Source organism: Trichosurus vulpecula, chromosome 8 (genome assembly GCF_011100635.1).
Source record: "Trichosurus vulpecula isolate mTriVul1 chromosome 8, mTriVul1.pri, whole genome shotgun sequence".
In the NCBI taxonomy this organism is placed as follows: domain Eukaryota; kingdom Metazoa; phylum Chordata; class Mammalia; order Diprotodontia; family Phalangeridae; genus Trichosurus; species Trichosurus vulpecula.
Window position 1 is genome coordinate 220,765,331 of NC_050580.1, and position 22,153 is coordinate 220,787,483.

Sequence of the window (22,153 nt, forward strand, 5' to 3'; positions counted from 1 at the left end):
TAAGTGTTTGAGGCCAGATTTGAAATCAGGAAGACGAGTCTTCCTGAATCTAGAACAGAGACTCTATCACCGATGCTCTTTCTAACTTTGACCTCCTTGGAACATGTGCCCAGGTATTAGATAGCCTTTTGCAAATTCAGGTTCATTAACTAATTTCTATAACAAGGAACAAGAGGCACAATATTTCCTTGTTGTTTTCCCATCTGAACATATTACTGTTTCACCTAATAAAGCATTCACTGATGCAAGTAACTGTTTGATATACAGGTGAAATTTGAAAGTGGGAGTTCATCCTTTCCAGGAGGAAGTGCAGGGAAGAGCTTATCTGATTAACTCACATTCAGTTGGTTACTTTGCTCAGGTTGGTGAGGAAAGGCAGCCTGATATGACTGATGAGTGCTAGATATGGAATCAGAAAATTGAGTTCAGTTGACACCTCTAACACATACCAGTTGTGTGATCATGGGCAAGTCACCTGAACTTCTCCAAGACTCAGTTTCCTAATCTGTCAAATGGGGTTATAGTACCTTACAAAGTTGCAGTAGGGCTACATAGCGTTCCATACAGTATGTCCCAAAAGGCTTAGTGCCATTAAAAAGTATAATAGCTTTGGTGACACCCTAAAATATTAAAGCCTTATGTAATTGTTGGTTGTTTTTATTTGGTGCATGCCTTGCCAAGAAGCAGCTTGCTCATTTTCCAGTATATGGCCTTCTGCCTGAAGGCCACCTTACCATTCACAAAATTCAAAGCTGCTTTTTGGAGGAGAAGATACAGTGCCAGCAGCATAGTAAAAAAAATGGCTAATAAGTTGCAGGATAGCCACTAATCAGCATGTTTTTCTTTCACATTTAATAAGCAAGAATTTCCCCTGAAAATTCTGTTTGTAAATGATCCACACACCTCTGTCCAAAGAGTCTTCTTGTCTTTCTCCAGCAGGTCTGCATGGTCAGTATGGACTGGGTCGGCTCCCATTTTAAAGTAATCTATATGGTTTGGAGAGGAAACTGTTCAAGGGGTGAGACAAAAGGAGACTCAAAAGAGAAATTGTAGCCTAAGTATTTGAGCCTTTAACACCAGCCTTATGAATAGAACTAAAAAAAAAAATCACCATTCCCACCACCACCACTCAAATGGGAAACAAGTAACATCAATATTCTTCCCTGCTAACCTAGCACACGCCAATAAACAAAAAACAGTCTTACCATGATGATCAGCAAAGGGTTTTTACCTTCTTTCTGAAAAACATGATTAAACATTTATCTCATGTGTACATGGTTGTTTGCTTGTTGCTTCCCCCGTTAGAATGGGAGCTCCTTGAGGCAGGGGACTGTTTTGTGCCTTTCTTTCATGCTTAGCACAGTGACTGACACATAATTGGCACTTAATAAATGTTGGTTGATGTAACTTGGCCTACAAGCGAATGTGTCTATCTAGATAGATCTATGGGGTACAAGGACCATGAAAATTTATCTAAAAATATCTGAGGAAAATTTGTTTAACATCTAATAAAAGTTTTGCAGTGACATTAAGCCCCAGTGGTTCACTCATAGAAGATTTCTTATTATTTTGGTTAGTAGGCAGATCCCATTTAATTCCAGAGCACTGCAGGATTTGAAACTAGAGAACACTTTTAGGGAGGGAAAAATGAGAGAATATGTGAGAAAACTAAGGTGCAGAGACATAAAGTGGCATTTTGGTCAATCCCAATCTAATTTAATTGGAAACTTTTACATATTGTTGCTCATGGTTATTATTGTTATTACTATCATCATCATCATCATCACCATCACCATCACTACCACCATCACCACCACCACCACCATTCTTATGAGCCACTTTTGTATTTGTCTGCTAACTTGCTAAGATATTTTTCCTTTATTACAAGAGCTCCCCCTAATGTCAAATAACGAGAAGAACAATTTTTAAGCTGTCAGTTACATTAACTTTTTGAGTGAGTTTATGAAACTAAAATACAACAAAGAAAAATATTCTCCTATCAACTGAATAACAATCAGAAGAAGATGAATGGATCACATGAAACTTGGTGAAATAAAAATTTCAAACCCCAAAATATATTTCTGTAGTTATCAGTTTCCAAGGTTTTAGGCCTATTAAAAACTAATAAAATTGTCATGAGCAATATTGGCACTAGAAAACAGATAATCAATAATCCTCTCAGACAGGTAGAGTAACACAAAAGCAGAGAGGACAGATGGTATTATCAGACTAGGTTGCAGTTATGATTGATTTACCTTAAATGGTTCTGTTGGTTAAAAATCAATCTGAAATGCTCTAGGGGCTCTTTGCAGCACTCTGCCCTGAGTGACCCCAGGTTCTTAGAAAACTCAGTGCACTTTTGCTGCTGCTATCGTTGTTCAGTCGTTCAACACTGCTTGACCTCATGGATTCTGTCCATGGGGTTTTCTTGACAAAGACACTGGAGAGTCTCCATTTCACAGATGACAAACCAAGGCAAACAAGAGATAAGTGTGCTGCCCAGGGTAACACAGCTAGTAAGTGTCTGAGAAGCAATGTGAACTCAGACCTGCCAGCATTCTAAGCACAGACATCAAGAGTAGTACAAACTAGAGATAAGAGTCCAGATAATACAGATCAAAATGAAGCAAGATCCCACTATCTAAGAGTGCAAGAGTGGGAGGAACCTGACCCTAACAAAAGTTCCAATTCAGGAAAAGCTGAATATATGAATAAGCAGGAGATGACACTGACAATAAAGGAATTTTATGGAACCAGGGATGTCTAAGACATAAAGAAGAATGTAATAACTCCAAAGTGTACTTAGATAAAAGAGAGGGTGGGAGAAAGAAGCAAAAGGAAGGAAAGAAGAGAGAAAAGGAGGGAGGGAGGGAGGGAGGGAGGAAGGAAGGAAGGAGGACTCTATACTCTGAGTTCCTGTGATATTGACCTCCTTATTTTTCCTCAAACAATAAACTCCATCTCTCAGTTAGATGCATTCTCACTGGTTGTACCCCATGCCCAGAATCTTCCTCCTCTTCATAGCCATTTCTTGGCTTTCCTGGCTTCCTTAAAGTCCTACCTAAAATCCCACCTTCACCAAGACTTTTCCTTTAATTTCCTTAATTCTCACACCTCTCCTCTATTGATTATTTCCAATTTATCCTGAATCTAGCTTTTTTTATACCTGGTTCTTATATCAACATGAGAGAAACAGAGAGAGACAGAGAGAGACAGAGACAGGGGAGAAAAATGTTCCATCTATATCCCTAAACAAATGTCACTGAACAGAAGAGCTTTGGTGAATCTTAGAGATCACAATTTTGTGGACAAAGAAACAGTCACACAGTAGCAGAACTGAGATTCTAAACTAGGTCTCCTAAAACTAAGACTTGGTGGTATTTTTTCCACTACATTATGCTGCCTCTAAATTAAGAACCATCCAAAAACAGTGATTTAGTGAGGCCCTCAGAAGGTATTAAGTTCAGTTCCTACCTCAAGTATGAATTCCTTTAACAATATTCTTGTCAAGGGGTCATCTATACTTTGAAGATTTGCAGTGACAGAGAGCTCGCTACCACTAAGGCAGCCCCTTCTTCTTTTGAAAGTTGTAATTGTCAGCAAATTTCTCTTTATATTGGGTCAAAAGTTGCCTCCTTGTAGCTTCCTAATTCTTCCCATTGGCACTAAGTAGAACACAACTTTCTGATGACAATCCTTTAATTACTTGAATTAGCTAAAAAAAATCTCTCCTAAATTTTCTTTTCTCCAAGCAAACATTCAAAGTCACACAGAAAGTTAGTAACAGTACCAGCACTTAAAACTCAATCTTTTAAAATCCTAATCCAATCCTTTTTCGAGGGGTAGGGAATACAATCTGTATGTTATCTCTTCCTGGTGACTTGGATTAATACTAGATATTCTTTCTTCTAGTACAATCCTGCATTAAATAATAGAACTAGAACATTTTAGGTTGAATTTTAATTTTTTTTCAAATGAACACTTGCATACGGTACATATGATTAACTGGTAATCTTAAAGTAGGATGGTCACTTGCCTTACTCTTAATAGGGTGAGGAATAGAGTTAACATTTTCAGCCTTTTTAGCCCCTTTTTCCTTGCCATTTGCCAAGAGGATATTTTGTTATTGAGTTCTAGGCCATTCTGTTTAGAACAAGCCATAAAATATATGTATGAAGTGAATGAGTCAGTATTAACTGACTATTTCTACAGTTAGAGGCACCATAAAATGCATCATAAGTACTGAAACAAAATTAATTCTGCTTTAATTTTCATTGGAAGAAAATGTTTCATTATTTATTGGTTCAGAGTTGTTAGCAATGAAATCAAGAATTATATTGGGAAAAGGATTCAAAGAATCTTAACTCTGGTGACTTTTACTTTCGTGAAATCCACTGTCTCATCAACTATGGGGAGATGGACATCACACAGAACATTTTTTTTCTTTTTTAATAAGAATATAGGCTAAAAAAACCCAACCACGTTTGCAGAAAACTATTGTACAATATTATATCTTGTAAGGGTGTGGAAGGTAGGTGGAAAAAATGTCAGAGTACCTGACCCAACACTGTGCTTTTTTTCCTAGATGTAGCCCTTTTCTTAAGGTTGCAACAGACTTTCCTGAATCTGATTGCCTTGAAAACTCACCTGCCATTCCAGAGGCAGCAGAAGTTTGAAACAGATCTTCTGGTGATAAAGCTGGTTCTGCAAGGAGCCAGTATATATATATATATACACACACACATATGTCAATTGGAAGGAGGCCACAAGGGACAGCAATGCCTTCAGAGGGTTCCACTGTAGTCTCTTTCTCGCTATTTAGCAATTTCTCCTAGGACCTGCCCCAGATGAACTGTGCTCCCTATGCTGCTAGGGGCCGAGAAGTTGGGCTTTGTATCTAAAAAGATGATCAAAACACAGTGTATAGATTGTAACTGTTGCAGTTGCAAAAATATATATATGTATATGAATTTATGTATGCATATTTACATGTATACATATATATACTGTGCCACCTAGCTGCCCATATAAAATATATAAATAATATATGAATCTTATATTATATTATTATATTAACCTATACAATTGGGTTATAGGCATTGATTGCTGTTCATTCTTCATTCTTGAAGAAGACAAGTGACATTAGGAAGGTGAAGTCTTGACTTGCAAGTGAATTGAATTTAAGTGAGACAGAGCTGTGCAAAGTCATCAGCTCCACTCTCTCCTCCAGAGTCATCAGAATCCTGGGCAAGACATAGGTCAGAACCACTGGAGGTGGCCCTGGATGCACTGGGAGACATTGGCTTTTTAAAGTTAAGGTTTTTCCCAGGTCCCAGTTTGTCTAAGGCAACACCCATTCAGTGATCAAGGCTAGGTAAGCAATGAGGCAAAAGATGGCCTACTCTGTCGTCCCAAAAGATTCCATATGGCAGAAGAGTGCCCTCAGAATTTCTGACCAGAATAGATGGTGCCCATTAAATGAGGACAGGCCTCTACAGCTGAAACAAGCGATATCTAAAAGGAATAACATTAGTCATTCATACCTTTGTTGTCATTAATCAGTTCTTGAGAACAAGAACTAGCCAGTTATGTAAAATTTTCTGGATGAGAAGAGAAAAATGTATAATCCAATCTGGGGATTATATAATCTAGAATGGGATTTTGTCTTGGAGGGCAGACACGGGTGTGAAGCTTAATGATGATCCCTGAACTGGTAGACAACAAGTGGGTATCACCTTCAAAAGGAAGGAAGGTGATGAAGAAATGTAGGTGGGGGAAGGGGTAAAAGAGGAGGTTTCCTGAACCCAAACTTTACCTCCTTCACAATTTAGCAAAGGATCATCTCTGTTTAAAATTTATCCATGTGTGAGTACCCATGTCTATTTCAGTATAGGATTGTTCCAACTAGGGCATTTTGTTCTAACTCTGGAGGGGACTCTACTGTTTAATCTTTTGCTGTTCACAGAATCCCTACAAAAATACTATCATCTTGTCTGATTTGATCCTCCTCATAACACTATGAGGTAGAGAGGGAAGCTATTATTACTTCCCATTTTTCAGGTGAGGAAACTGAGGCTCAAAAGTTATAACATTTGCTTAATATTATATATCATATAGAGACCTTCCTACTCTGACTCTGCTTAGGTCTGACCCTCTAGATGGTGATGTTTTCTATGTTCCCATTTTATGAATCTTGTTTGCTCCAAAGGCAAACTTTTCTTAATGAGAGTTTCATTGATTTTGCTTCTGAGAAAAAACCCAGATGTGGATGTATTATGTTCACTAAAATATATTGACTATATCAGAAAAGTCCCAATGTATTTAGTTTTCCTATATGGCTGATTTTAGTCCTAGCTCTAAAACCTAGTTGGGCACCAAACATTAACTGAGCAGTTTTTGGAGCCTTTGAAGCATAATGTCTACAATACAGTAATGTGATTATTTTAATTTGTAAAAATTTAAACTTAAATACAAAATAAGAAAAAAATGTAAATAGAAAAACTAAAATAATACAAAATAAGAAAAGACAAAAATAAAGCATTGCTATGTGCACAGCAGAACATGAGAAAGGATTCAAACAATATAGCAATAAATTTCCATGTCAAGAAATTCTATATAATAAACATTTCTCGCTGTGTTGAGAGCTGTCCATCTTTTCTTTGCTTCCTTGTAAGTTTTCTTTTGTTCCCTGCGGTGTACTTTTTACTTTGTCCTCTTTTTCCACTTCCTCCTCCCTCACCCCCTGAAGGCTACAATTAAATGGGGATGCATGCACACATATGTGTATGTGTGCATATATGTCTATACACAAATATATAAATATATACCCACATATATAAATACAGACATATTTATAATATACATAAATAAATACATACACATATATACATATTATATATACATATATATATATACACACACACATACATACATATATATACATATGACTAACTATAAGAACTATAAAACAGGAAGCTGCTTGGAGATCAGATCACCCTGCTGTGATTTTGATGGCTATATGTCTCTTTTTTCCAAAGCAGTGTTAAAAATGATATAATGACTTGTAAGTAGAAGTATATGATGTACTATGCTTTATCTAGAAAATAAAGAAATTTGACATTTTTACTGTATCTGGTAAAACAGGAAAATGTAAATTCAAGACCAACACATAGAAGGATCCTGTGTCCTATTAAATGGCTGCACTACTATGCCAGTAGCATGTTGACTTCCTTTTTGCTCTTAAACAATTTTTTTTATCATTTAAGTGCCTATTGTGCATACAACTCTTTAGTATACCTTTTATGCCCAACAACAGAAAATCTTTTGGTATGGACTCCTTTTTTTATTTACACTATTTTTCCCTTGTATTTTCTTTTTTTTTAATTTCATATTTTTATTTAATATTTTTAGTTTTCAGCACTGATTTTCACAAGACTTTGAATTACAAATTTTCTCCCCATTTCTACCTTCCCCCCCCAGTCCAAGATGGCATATATTCTGGTTACCCCATTCCCCAGTCAGCCCACCCTTCTGTCACCCCATTCCCCCCCACCCCCTTTTCTCTTACTTTGTTGTAGGGTAAGATGGATTTCTATGCTGCCTTGCCTGTATATCTTATTTCCTAGTTGCATACAAAAACTTTACTTTTGAACATATGTTTTTAAAACATTGAGTTCCAAATTCTCTCCCCTCTTCCCTCCCCACCCACCCTCCCTAAGAAGGCAAGAAATTCAACATAGGCCACATTTGTATCACTATGCAAAACCCTTCCACAATACTCATGTTGTGAAAGACTAACTATATTTTGCTCATTCCTCTCCTATCTCCCTTTATCCAATTTTCTCCCTTGACCCTGTCCCTTTTTGAAAGTGTTTGATTTTGATTGCCTCCTCCCCCTATCTGCCTTCCCTTCTATCATCCCCCCTTTTTTCCCTCCTTCCTCCTTCTTTCTTGTAGGGTAAGATACCCAATTAAGTGTGTTTGTTATTCCTTCCTCAGGCCAAATCCGATGAGAGCAAGATTCACTCATTCCCCCTCACCTGACCCCTCTTCCCTTCTTACAGAATTGCTTTTTCTTGTCACTTTTATGTGAGATAATTTACCCTATTCTATCTCTCCCTTTCTCCCTCCCTCAATATATTCCTCTCTCATCCCTTAATTTGATTTTATTTTTTTAGATATCATACCTTCATATTCAATTCACCCTGTGCCCTCTGTCTCTCTATATATGTAGTTCCCTTCAGCTACCCTAATACTGAGGTCTCATGAATTATACACATCACCTTTCCATGTAGGAATGTAAACAAAACAGTTCAACTTTAGTAAGTCCCTTATGATTTTTCTTTCTTGTTTGCCTTTTCATGCTTCTCTTGATTCTTGTGTTTGAAAGTCAAATGTTCTAGTCAGCTCTGGTCTTTTCACTGAGAAAGCTTGAAAGTCCTTTATTTTATTGAAAATCCACATTTTGCCTTGGAGCATGATATTCATTTTTGCTGGGTAGGTGATTCTTGGTTTTAATTCTAGCTCCATTGACCTCTGGAATATCATATTCCAAGCCCTTCGATCCCTTAATGTAGAAGCTGCTAGATCTTGTATTATCCTGATTGTGTTTCCACAATACTCAAGTTATTTCTTTCTGGCTGCTTGTAGTATGTTCTCCTTGATCTGGGAGCTCTGGAATTTGATGACAATATTCCTAGTTTTCTTTTTGGGATCTTTTTCAGGAGGTGACTGGTGGATTCTTTCAATTTCTAGAATATCAGGGCCAAATTTTTCCTCTACTTCTCTAACTTGCTTTTCCAAATCCTTTTTGAGCTCTTCCATGGCCTGAGACCAGTTCATGTTTTTCTTGGAGGCTTTTTATATAGGCTCTTTGACTTTGTTGACTTCTTCTGGCTGTATGTTTTGGTCTTCATTGTCACCAGAGAAAGATTCCGAAGTCTTGACTCTGAATCTGAGACCATTTTCACTGCCTGGCTGTGTTCCCAGTCAACTTATTTGACCCTTAAGTTTTTCTTCGGGATATGACTGCTTGTCGAGTATAGAGTCCTTTGTCCCAAGCTTGAGGGCTACACTGCTGTCCGCCGACCCATCTAAGCTGGCTCTGCACTCCCGCTTAGATCTGCCACTTAATTCCTCCCAGCAGGTGGGCCTGGGCCTGGAAGCAACTGTGGCTGTAGTCCTCAGAGCTGCATCACCTCTGCTGTCCCTGGGGCAGTGGCCAAACTGTGAACTCCTTTCACTCTGACCCAACAGCTTTTCCCACCAACCTTCTCCGTTGTCTTTGGTGTTTGTGGGTTGGGAAGTCTGGTAACTGCCACAGCTCACTGATTCAGGGTGCTATGCCTGTTCCCCCTGGCTCCAGGTCTGGTTGGTCCAGGCGCGACTCATGCTGGGCTCTGCTCCTGTCTGCTCCCAGTTCCATGGGATAGACCTTACCCCATGACCATCCAGGTTGTCCTGGGCTGGAGCCCTATTTCCCTCTGCCATTTCGTGGGTTCTGCGGTTCTAGAATTTGTTCAGAACCATTTTTATAGGTGTTTGGAAGGACCTGGGCGGGGAGCTCACGCAAGTCCCTGCTTTCCAGCTGCCATCCTGGCTCCGCCCCTTCCCTTGTATTTTCTGTATCTTTTCATCATTTAAACACTTACTGTACATAGACTGTGTTTTCCTTCTGTGAATACAGAATTTTATGATTCTTTTATATTTTTGTAATTCAACAAAATGTGTCCTTTATAATGAATTTTCAAAGCTATTTTTTAAAAGTAAAGTGTCCCCTTCCAAATACCTTTAGATTAAGTGTAAATAATCCTATGCTATACTTCAGAAGGACACTTGCAGTTATATGTATGCATTACTAAGACAATCAGTTTCCCTTTTTTTGAGAATCTCCAAATTTATATTTGAATCATTTTTTTATTTATCACTTTCTACAATGCCAAGAATTTTTTTCTCTTTCTCCAATATTAGTGACTCTCAAGGGTAGAACAGTTTTTGCCTACAACTGCCCCTATGTATGGAACACTTTTTACCATGAACATTAAATGGCACCTAAGAAAAATAAAGGAAAAAAAATAATCTAGCATTTTCAAAATTGCTTTTTAAGTCTGAAGCTGAAGAAAGACTGATTAGAGCAGATCATGCATCAGGAAGTAATAGATTCCCAGAACAAATGAAGAATCTACTATGAAACTGGTCCAGATTATATGTAATCTAAGAAATCAAATGCAGGCACTTAATATTCTCAGCCACTGACATGACAGTTTTATTTAAACTCCTTTAAGTGATGAAAAGAGAGAAACCTGTTCATTAACATCTTGTAGCTTTTTAAAAAATATTCTGCCCATTATCAATTTAAAAATTGTTTTTAGTAATTCTGGACCATAAAGTGCCCATTTTCTTTCCCTTTTGATTTATATCATTGTTCTGTTTTTACAGCTTATTGTTGACAGAGTGAGGCAATTCAACTATAACTTTTCCAGTGTTTTTCCCCATGTACATATAATCTACAGCACGGAATACAGACTCTAAGCCGATAAACTTGCCCCCTGGAGACAAATCTCCAAGGTCCACCTCACAAACCAGTTCTTGACTTTCATACATCTTCAGCAAGTGTTCCATGGCCTTTTGGTACTCAGAAAAGTAATGGTTCAAGAAGAAACCTTGGACACTGGCAGATTTCTTCAGCAGTTTGCCTGGCAAAGTCCTTGCTTTAACAGGCAAAAGGCCAGTAGGAGTTTGGTAGCCAGAGGTAAGCCCAATAATTATCAAGCGCCCTTTGATGGCTAAGGCGTTGACAGCCAAGTCAAACATCTCTCCACCAACAGATTCATACACTACATCCACACCTTCTGGGTACTCCCTTTTAAGGACAGCATCAACATTCTCAGTCTTATAGTTGATGGGAAGGTCACAGCCGATAGATTTCAAAAACCCAGACTTTTCAGCTGAGGAGCAGGTTCCAATTACATGGCATTTTGCCTTCTTTGCAAGCTGCACGGCAAACTGTCCAGTACCCCCAGCTGCAGCTGTCACCAAAACTTTCTTCCCCTCAGACAATCCTCCAAGTTCCTTCAGACTGACATATGCGGTAGTGCCACTTACAAGCAAGGTAAGGTACTCAGGTTTCACAGAGGGTACTGGAATTGCCATTTTGGCGGGCACAACTATATATTCAGCAAAAGAACCATGTGTCGTGTAAGCCACAGCTTGGCCAATTGTGTATTTGGCACTAGCAGTGAGGCCTAAGGCTACTACCTCACCCATACCTTCAAAACCTGCATCAAATGGGGTCTTAACTGAGGTGTTATAGCCATCAGCTGAGAAGTTTACGTCAGATGCATTAACACCAACAAATCTGTTTCTAACGAGGAGGTCTCCGTCCCCTGGGAGGGGCACCGGGGAATCCCGAAGAAGGGTAACTGCTTCTCTGAAGTTGGGGCTCAGCTGGGTCACCACCAGCTTCTGCATGAACTTGGAGATGGAGGAGCCTTGGAAATCCAGAAAGTGGCGTGCGTAGGACATATCCACGATAGGCCGGGCGGTGGCAGGTGTGGTTGGCAGCCGGGGATCTGCGTGGCCAATCTGCGGGTGGGGTGGCGTCGGCTGCTGCAATACCGGTGCGGAGCCGCAGCACTTCAGCCACAGAGAAGCCCGGCTCCTTACAACTGCAGCCGCCCTCATCGTCCGTCCCCGCCCTGGACCGCGACCTCCTTTCCTTTCTTCTTACCTCTACAACCTTTGCCTAAGTCCCCTCCCCCTCCCCTACACACACACACACACACACACTCACTCACTCACTCACTCACTCACGCACACTCTCCAAGCCCCGAATGTTGACATTTTAACAAATGGTTGCTGAGTGATGACATCACAAGGATCAATGGTCAGGAAACTTGCCGTGATTTAACTCAATTCAATTTAACAGATCTTTACTACTTGCCTACTACATGACTGGGAAATCCCAAATTGGATGAAACACTAAGGATTTGGATTCAAATTATGATCGATTATTACATATGTGGACATGAACATATCACTACATCTCGCTTTCATTTGAGGTTTCTTTATCTGTAAGACAGTACAGAGTAGAATATGCTTGAAACCCCTTCTAGCTCCAAGTCCTGTGCTTAACTCTCCTTGCCCTCAAGGGGCTTGCCATCAAGTTAAGGGAAATAAGATCAATATACAAATGGTTGTAACACATGGTCTAACAGGTGCCAAAGAGAGGTAAAAACAAAGTGCCATGGTCGTTCAGAGAGGAGAGGGATAATAGCAACTTGGAGGGATCACGGAAGTCTTCACAGAGGAAGAGGAACTCGAATTTTGAAAGATGGGAAGAATATCAGTCAGATAAAATGGCTTTTTATGTAGTCAAATTAAAACCCTAAGTAGTTTCAAAAATTGTTTCTCAAAAAAAGCATCTAACTGACCCATTAAAATTCAAAACACAAGAAATGGTGAAATTGTGTTTTTGATATTTCTACTTTTTATAAAATTATTTTTCCATCAGAAAAAACAAATAAAACAAAATAAATAACAAATAACCTAAGCCCTCAATGTGACAACATAAAAATGGTTGTATGTCCACACTTACTTTCATTATTTACCAAATGACAAAAGAAATGAAGAGCACACAAATTAACAAGGAAGCACCAATATTGTCTGTTTTAATTCAGAATTTTGAAGCTGTTTTGTATTATCTTCTTTTATTTAGTAGTTACAGGGTTTAATTGCTCTTTTGGTCCTGTTTTTTGGGAGGTCTGAGCCCAAGAGAGATAAATAAGCTTTTCTTCATTCTCTGTGGCTCATTATACCCTCAACTTCAAAAATCTCTTGAATCTTAGGCATGGCTCGTGTGTAAAGTTTCCCCAAAAGGAGGGTTCCATCTAGAAAAGATACTCAGTGTGAGAAGTAGTTATCAAGTATAGGACAGCTTTTGCTTTCTTCTACCACAAAGCAAATGCTTAAAACCAACAAGAGTCAAAATTAAGTATTAACAGATAATTAAAATATGAAAGAATGACCAAGCTACTAATTTACTCCCCAGGAGGTAAAGATAACTATGGAGCTGATGAACAAATATTTCACATTCACCTCAGATCTGAAGTCTCTGAGCAACAAAGTTCAAAATGTTTGGCCTACCAGGTGTGGCTCTTTTGTCCCCTTTCACACATAGAATGCTCCTGGGGATACTGCCCTGATATATCCATCCCCCTAGCTAATATCATACATCACTCCTCCCTTTTGTAAATAAACTCCTTGAGAAGGCCATCTATAGGCTCTCTCCAAAATTCCAGATAACCATCTACTGGATATCTCAAATCTGTCCTATAGACATTTCAAACTCAACATGTCCAAAACTGGATTCATTATCTCTCTCCTCCAAAGCCCTATGATAAAGTTAAGACTGTCATACTATATTCAAATACGATTGCATCACAAAGCATAACCAATAATATACTTCATAGCGATTATCCTTACATTTCCAAATCACAAAACTATACTGAACTACCATTATTTCAACAATTAAAAGAAATAAAGATACTATCAAGAGTACCCACCATCCTTCCACTCATCCTGTTTTGAAACCTAGGTGTCATCCTCAGCTCCTAATTGTCTCTCACCCACGCTCCCATATCCAACCAATTGCCACAACCTGTCAGTTCTACCTCTGAAACATCTCTCCTATAGATCCTCTTCTCTCCTCTGGTATAGCCACCATCCTAATCTGTCCATCTCCCAATATATGGCATTTTCACTGGCTATCCCCTGCCTATAATTCTCTTCTTCATCTCTGTTTCCTGTCTTCCCTGGTTTCCTTCAAATTTCAGCTAAAATCCCATCTTCTTCTTCATCTCCCTTTCCTGGTCCCTCTTAATTCTAATGCCCTCCCTCTGTTGGTTGTCTTCAATTTATCATATATATATATATATATATATATATATATATATATATATATATATATATATATATATATATATATATATATAACTTATACATAAATTATCTCTTCCATAAGACTGTGAACTCCTTGATGGTAGGGAACTGTCTTTTGCCTTTCTTTCTATCAGTGCTTACTATAGTGCCTAACATATATCAAGTGCTTCATATATGCTTGTGGACTGAATGACTGCCTGATAAGATTTTGCAGAAATCACTTTCTACTCACCATCATTTACAGGTGGTGAGATGACTGAAAATTCAAGCATAGTATGGCTGGCACTAGTCCTAGATGTAGGGAGCCATTTAAACAACCACTAATCAACACAGTGGGTATAGCCACAAAGGGGTTAAGTCCTTCAGGGCTTGCCTCTGCTTTGGGTGGCATCTCACCTAGTGAAGAGAGGCCAGGGAGTTCAGTCAGGCATGGCTGGAAGCAGATGAAAGAGCACCAGATGTTGGATTAATTACATTTTCCATCAAACTGCAAGCCAAGTTTTCTAACCGTTTTTATTGAAAAATAAGTTTTTTTTCCCTAGTAATGTGATGGGGGGGGAGTTATTGAATATCAGACGTTTGTGTACATTTGGTTCTAAATCTTCATTATCTAATCTATTTCTCTGACCAGTCTTCTATTTTCAGTTTAATACCAGAACTTTTTGATAATTCCTGCATTCTTCTATTATTTTAGATCTCTCATTGCCATTTTACCTTCATATTTTTTTCATTAATTCTCTTGATATCCTTGACATTTGTTCATATCATATTTATTTTTGCTATTATTTGGCTCACTTCCATAAAATATCCCATTTCTATTTGGATTCATATTATGCTAACTCCATTTTTTCAATCTTTATTATAGCATCCTGGCTAAGCCATTAACATTGAGTACTTCTCCAATTGTTTAGATCTAGCTTGATTTTTGCAAAAAATTTTGTAACGGTATTTGTGTAGGTCCTCTGTGTCTCTTTGTAGATTTATTTCCATATATTTAATTATATTTTATATCTTGCTACTTTGCTAAAGCTATTCATTACTCCATTAGGTTTTTTGCTTATTCTCTTGGGTTTTCCACATAAACCATCTTATCTCTTGCAGAGAAATTTTAATCTCTTCTTTCCCAGTGTTTATTCATGTAATTTCTTTTTTTTTTGTTTTATTGCTCTATTTAGAGGTAACATTTCTAGAGTGATGTTTAATAATCATGGAGAGAGTGAACCATCCTTGCTTCATCCTAGATATTTTTGGGAAAATATATAGTCTTTTTTTTCCATAACAAACAAAACTAGCTTTTGTTTTTAGATAAAAGCTTTTATCTGTTTTTAAGAAAGATCCTTCCCTATACTTTTTAGTATTTTTAAAAAAATGAGATTTTTATTGATTTCTTTCCTGATATAATCACATGACTGTTTCCATTATTAATATAATGGAATATAATGAAATAAAATGTAATGGCCCAACAAATTGTGGTATATGATTGTGATGGAATACTACTCTTCTATGAAAAATGATGGGCTCAATGAGCTTAGTAAAAAAATTAAAAAAAATTAAAAAGAAGGAAAAGCCTGGAAATGAGAGCTAGGCAAGGACCTAGTGAGGGGAGGAGAATGGTTCGTATGGTATGTGTGAGTATGCAGCTGCCACCACCAAAATTGTATTTGAATTCCTGAAATTCTGGTTTCCCTCATCTTGAAACACCTTCAAGAATCTTGCCCTTCTGCCCTAAGTTTGAGAAACATTTGTTTAGAAGTAGTTATGTCTAGCTGATCTTTTCTCCACCTCACCTCCCCCAAGCATTCATTTCTGTGTAGCCTTGTTAAAAGATAGTGCTATGAGTAATGATTTTATTTTATCTCTTAAACTCACTAATTGAAATCTATGTATCACTAGTATTCCCATATTAATTGGTTCAGGCCAACTATCTCTTTAATGCATCAGTATTTTGGAATTTTATTTCCATTGAAAGTGACAGTGATATATGAATTAGGCTTCTATTTTTTTAAACACAGGCCCCATGGTAAAGTAGATGGAGTGAATTTGGAATAAAGAAGATCTGGGTTCAAGCTCTTTCTTCATTCTTAACACTTGTGTGAAATGGTGTAAGGGCAAGCAAAGTGGGACTTTTTACTGTTCTTTTCTTTTGGAATGCTTCTCAGCACTAAGGCAATCAAGTACCTTTGGGTGAGTCTTGCCTTTGTTTGTAGGAAGGCCCACACCCTTTTGCTAATTAGGTCATAAGAGGTGTGAAGCCCTGGAGAGGTGTGAAGCCCTGGAGAGGTATGAAGCCCCAGGGCCTTAAGCAGGGTATATATGCTCTGAGGTTAGCATTTTGTTTGGGGTTCACTCATTGGAGAAGTGTTCCTGTGATTTGGCCAAACGAGACTCTGGGTAGCCATTAAGGAGCCCTCTGACTTTGAAAACCCAGAAACATTCTTTCTCTGGTAACTGTTTGTGTATTGCTTGGACAGACAGCTAGAAGCCTGTCTGCTGATTAGTGTTTATTTGCTCTGTTTATAGAATGTATGCTTGTAATTTCTGTTTGTATTTGCTCTGAAGTTCAGGGTGTTGGCCTTTCCCCCTGAATTCAGTGAATGGTATATGTATGTTTAATTAAAGCGAGATTGTTAATGCCTTAAAGTTGCTTTCCTCAGAAAAGTAGATCAGAGGACTTGTGCTAGCAGCCCTCCTGTGTGCTCTTGTTGTTGGTCTTTCACCCCCACAACAGCTGCTAGTAATGTTGTTGTTACAAAATGGTATAGTTGGCAGGGTCTGCAAATTTAAAGGAAAGCATGGGGCCTGGGATACTTGTTCTCTGTTTCCCAGTTGTGGTAACTATGATTCTATGGAGCCTGGAGCAGGAGAGGAGAGTTGCCTGCGTGGGAGCTTTATTTTCCCAGAAACAGAAATTTCAGACAGGAGCAGAAAGAACTTGAAGTGGAGCAGTCTCCATGAGCTGAGACAAGGAGCAGGAGCAGAGAGCAGCTTGTGTGTGAATCTAGGCAAGAGCTGGGAGCAGTTGGCTCACAGAGGAAGAGACATTGGACTTGAAAGATGACCTTGGGTCAAGATAAAAAGAGGGCTTTACTTGGATGCTTTGTATTGACTGAGGAGATTATAACTTGCTATGACCCAAGGGTGGATAGTGTTTGTATTTTCTGCCACCCTTTAAGGATGATGTGTTGTGCTAGGGAAGACCCTGGCCTGGGACCCTGTGCTTGTGTAAACAAGTATTTTGGGGAATGCTACTGAATGATATTTTGCATATGGATATTGCTATGAATGTTACGGTTTAGTTTATTGAACAACGTGTGGGTATTCTGAGAAATGCTAATAAGATATACTGAATGATATGTTTTATTTAAGACTATATTGCCACCTTACTAATATGTCAGTATGTGATGGGATTACAAAGTATACTGCCTCTATTTGTTCCAGGATACATTCCAAGCTCTGCCCTCCAGAAGGCTTTCAAAGATGTTTTGAAGGACTGAGATACTAACCCAAAGAACTCTGGCACCAGCTCTGTCTTGTACTTCCTTTGTAATGTTTTACACATATTTATTGTTTCACCCAGAACCTAAGTACCTTGAAAAAAAAAGAAATTCACAAGTAAGTGATGGTGAGGGCCTAATCTAGGATGGGAGCTATGTGAGGGAAGAGGAGAAGGATGTGAGAAACATTGTGGAGAGAGAATTGACAAGACCTTGGATATTGCCTGGGTATGGCCAGTGAGTTAGAGGTAAGAATGAATAATCATTACAAGCTTACACACCTAGGTGACAGGAAGGTTAGGGTGGTGCCCTAAGAGGAAAAAACAATTAATTTGATTTTAGACATGCTGATTGATTTTCATGTGGAGATGATATGGAGAAACAGTTTCAAAAGATAGAATCTGAGCTCATGGAAGAATGTCATCAAGGCAGAAAGTGAATAAGGACAGCTAGGTGGGTACAGTGGATAGAGTGTATGGCCTGGAGTCAGGAAGACTCATCTTCCTGAGTTCAACTCCAACCTCATATGCTTACTAGCTATCTGATTTTGGGCAAGTCACTTATTTTTGTTTGCCTCAATTTCCTCATCTGTAAAATGAGCTGGAGAAGGAAATGGTAAAACACTACAGTATCTTTTCAAAGAAAACCCCAAATAGGGTCACAAAGAATTAAACAGAACTGAAACGATTGAGCAACAACAAAAGAAAATGAATAGAAGGGCCAAATGGAGTATAAACTGAGAAGATTTAGCAGTTAAGACATTGCCAGTATTGTTCAAAAATATAATGAGAGTGTTATGAAAATCAAAACCTGAGCCAGGCATCATGGTTCACACCAGTTATCCTTGCTACTGGAGAAATTAGAAGCAACCCAAATGCCCAACAAAAGGGGAATAGGTAAATACACTGTAGTGCTTAAATAAAAGGGAATACTAATATGGGGAGCTAGGTGGTGCAGTGGATAGAATATCAGCCCTGGAGTCAGGAGGACCTGGGTTCAAATTTGGCCTCAGACACTTGACACTTAGTAGCTGTGTGACCCTGGGCAAGTCACTTAACCCTGAATGCCACCCCCCTCCCAAAAAGGAATACTATGATATAAGACAGACAAGTGCAAGGAATACATACAAAGCAATTGTCTCATATGGTTTCCCAACCATTCTCTAAGGTAGGTTCCCATAGCTAGAATCTTTCCTTATTTTGATGAACTGTCTCTTTTGGTAAAAATGAGTATCCTATAGAAGATCTTTTGATTTTTAGCATAATAGAAAAATGTTACATATATATTTTATTCACAGAATTGGAGCTCTAAAATGAGATGGCTGATCTCTCATGCCTGTCATAGCTCTAATCATCAATAATCATGGTAACTCACACTTATTTATTATATCTTCATTGTTTGCAAAGTCCTTTAAGTAACTTATCTCATTTTGTTCTTACAACGACCCCCGGAAACAGGTACCGTAAATATTATCTTCTTTTACAGGTTGGGAAACTGAGACTTAGGGAGATTAAGTGATTGACCTATGGTTATATAGCTAATAAGCTGGAGAGGTGGGGTTTAAATCCACGTCTTCTTGACTCCAAGACCACAGATCATCCAATATGAACTCCCTTAGTTTCCTTTCAACTTCAGAATCTCTTCTTATCTTCTTGCCCTCATGCCTGAACAAGGATTCCTCCTCCCTGCCAAGGCTAACCCTTGCACATGTGCCTTTGATCATATATTTTCCAGTCTACTACATGGCCTTGTTAACAGTAATCATCCTTCCTCGTCTTGCATCTTCAATTTTTTTTGGTTCTCCACTGATTCCTTTCTCTGTCTATAAACATTCTCTTATCATTAAAAAAAAAATGAACAGAAAAATCTTCTCTAGGATCCGCTATCCCCTTAAGCTACTAGACTATTTCTCTCTTTCCCTTCAAAGCCAAACTAGCCTACTCCTGGTTTTCCGGCTTCTAGTCTCCCCTCTCTCCAATACATCCTCCACACAGCTGCCAAAATAAGATTGCCTGAAGTATTGCAATCCTGAGGCACCAGTCTTGCTATATTTCTTCCTTCTCTTCTTCTCCTTCCTCACATCTTTCCTAATCTATACCTCTAGGATAAAATACAAACAATTCAGTCTGGCATTTACAGCTTTTTGCTATCTGACTCCAGACTTTTTTCATCTTATTTCACATTTCTTTCTTTTACACACTCTACTTTCCAGTCAGACTGACCCACTAAATCTTCCCTAAACTCTGGCTTTCCAGTGGGACCTGGAATCTGGGAGCTCTAAGTTCTAATCCAGCCTCTTACACTTACTTGCAGTGGGATCCTTTGCAAGGCACTTAACCTCTGTCAGCCTCAATTTCCTTCATCTATAAGATGGTAATAATAATAACACCTAACTCCCAGGGTTGTTTGGAGGATAAAATATTGGTAAAGCTCTTTTTGAAAACTTTAGAGTACAATATAAATGCTAGATACTATTATTGTGATTATTTTTCTTGTCTTCCCTCTCTGAATATAAACATAGACTTATATACCCAGAATTCACTGCACCGGTCCGGTGCAGGCTGTGCCAATGCAGACCTGACCCCAGCAAACCAGGAGCAGGCCTTGGGGATGACTGAATCATAGGCAGCAGTGATGGCTTCCACACCTCTCCCCTGACAGACATCAAAGGCCACTTAGAAGGTGAACAGGAGCACAGTCCAGTGAAGGTCACACCATCACAGTCCCAGCCATATAGCAAACCAGGAGCAGGCCTTGGGAGTGACTGAATCAGTAGCGGCTGTGGCAGCAGCGGCTTCTGGACCTCTTAGCCCACAGATAGTAAGGAGGTTGAACAAGTCTTCAGAAGGAGATTATGGGGGTCTTTTTGATAGCACTGAGACAGGATTCTGTTGTTTTGCTGATACTTGGATCGCAGTCTTGGGTGGCAGTCTCAGGACGAGGAGGAGCACTAGCATAGCAGACCTTACAGCCACAGTGAAGGGGGGACCCTCCTCATAGTTCCAGTGCAGAAAAGAGTGTTTGTGGTCACTCACAGACCATAGCACAGTCCAGGGGAGAAGTAAACACCTGTTCTTAGATCATACCACCTTGTAGAACTGAAAACTTATAGGTCCCTAGAAGTAGCTCTGGCTTCCCAGATTTCCAGGAGCCAAGATGGCAGAGTAAGTGGTAAATCACTCTCACTCTCCCTTATTGACCTCTAAAAAACCAAAAGAAGATGGCACCCCAGGAAAAATTTTGGAATAGCAGAGACAGCAGAAAGACAGGGTGAAGCAGTCTTTTAACCCATGAAACTTGGAGGATTGCCAAGAAAGGTCCATCTCATTCTGATAAAAGGGGAGCACACTCCAGGATGGAAGATATCCCAGCAAGGGTTGGGGGGGAGTGGGGTGACAGAAGGGAGGGCTGACTGGAGAATGGGGCAATCAGAATATATGCCATCTTGGAGTGGTGGGGAGGGTAGAAATGGTGAGAAAATTTATAATTCGAACTCTTGTGAAAATCAATGCTGAAAACTAAATATATTAAAAAAAAGATATGAGGATCATCAGATTGCAAGGGGGCAAGAACATTAGAAGCTGAGATTGATCTTAAGCTTGGTTCCTTTGCAAGGTAAAATCTCTAGCTGGGTGGGTGGGTAGGGGTGAAGTCCAACTCAACCTAGTCAAGAGTAAATATCTTAAGAGTAGCAATGTGAAGACATTGAAATTCTGACATTACTAGGATTGTGGTGCTGGAGAAATCAGTTATTGCTAAGGAAAACCCTGCCCCCAGCCCCTAACTAAAAAACCCGTTTGCATAAGAAAAACAGACTCAGTTCCTGCCATTTGGCGTTCAGTGGGTGTCCTTGGTGCCTCCCCCCCCCCACCAGACTATTCTGGGAAGTATGGACTGCTTGGCCAGGGAGGGGCCTGATGCTAGCAATCTCTGTTTCCTGAGTGGGCTGAGAGATGTCTCTATCTTGTGTCAACAAACCCAGCTGGAGCATCCCTTGGTCTGCCTATGGCCTTGAAGGATGAAGGCCTCAGCCCCAGACATTCTCTTGAATTAGGTGACTGTTCCTAGCTCTTATCTCATGAGTCATGTTTCGGGATGTAAATGGCAAATTGGACACAGAGATCCTGGGTTGTAAGTCAGTTGACACTTTGTCAGCTGTCCGACATGCTGTATTTACAATCTGTTCAGGAGGTTCCTCTTCATGTATCATGATCATAAAAGTGAAATAACAAAGGCTTGCCGAGTCTGCTAAAATAACATATGTAAATTTCAAGAGATAATTAACCACTGCACCTTGATCTTTTGTATAAATTCGACCTCTCCACCCCAACTCCTGGCCATTCTGATTTGGGTTGAACCCCGAATGGCCGCTGGCTAATAAGTTCTCCATTTAAAACATACTCTGTGGCGTGTCTCACTCGCTCTCAGTATAACAGGATCATTAAGGGAGTGGCTGTCGATATTACATTTGGTATTGACAATTTTCTGTTATTAGGAAGCTTTTTCTTATATGAAGCCTTACTTAGGCTTTCTGTAACTTCTGTCTATTGCTCCTAATAGGAGAGGATTCTGGGAAGATGGCAGAGTAGGTCAGAAAATTCCAAGCTCTCAAGATTTTCCCCCACAACAGTTAAAATAGCACCTTAGGGTGAACAAAATGTGGGTGGAGACAAAGGGGCACAACCCGGATATTTCTCAGACAGTTTGAGAAGATCTGAAGA

The 22,153-nt window shown here is 39.2% G+C and overlaps 1 protein-coding gene across 1 annotated transcript; it reads right to left on the reverse strand.

Annotated features, from left to right (window-relative positions):
* Window positions 1-10,394: 10,394 nt before the first annotated feature.
* On the reverse strand, window positions 10,395-11,682 carry LOC118829856 (prostaglandin reductase 3-like). Its single transcript, XM_036736707.1, has one exon. It carries the CDS (start codon window positions 11,680-11,682, stop codon window positions 10,432-10,434), a length of 1,251 nt encoding a protein of 416 aa, XP_036592602.1. The 3' UTR covers window positions 10,395-10,431.
* Window positions 11,683-22,153: the final 10,471 nt, after the last annotated feature.

Coding starts and splice junctions, on each gene's coding strand:
- LOC118829856 (XM_036736707.1), bottom strand. CDS start 11,682: ATGAGGGCGGCTGCAGTTGTAAGGAGCCGGGCTTCTCTGTGGCTGAAG.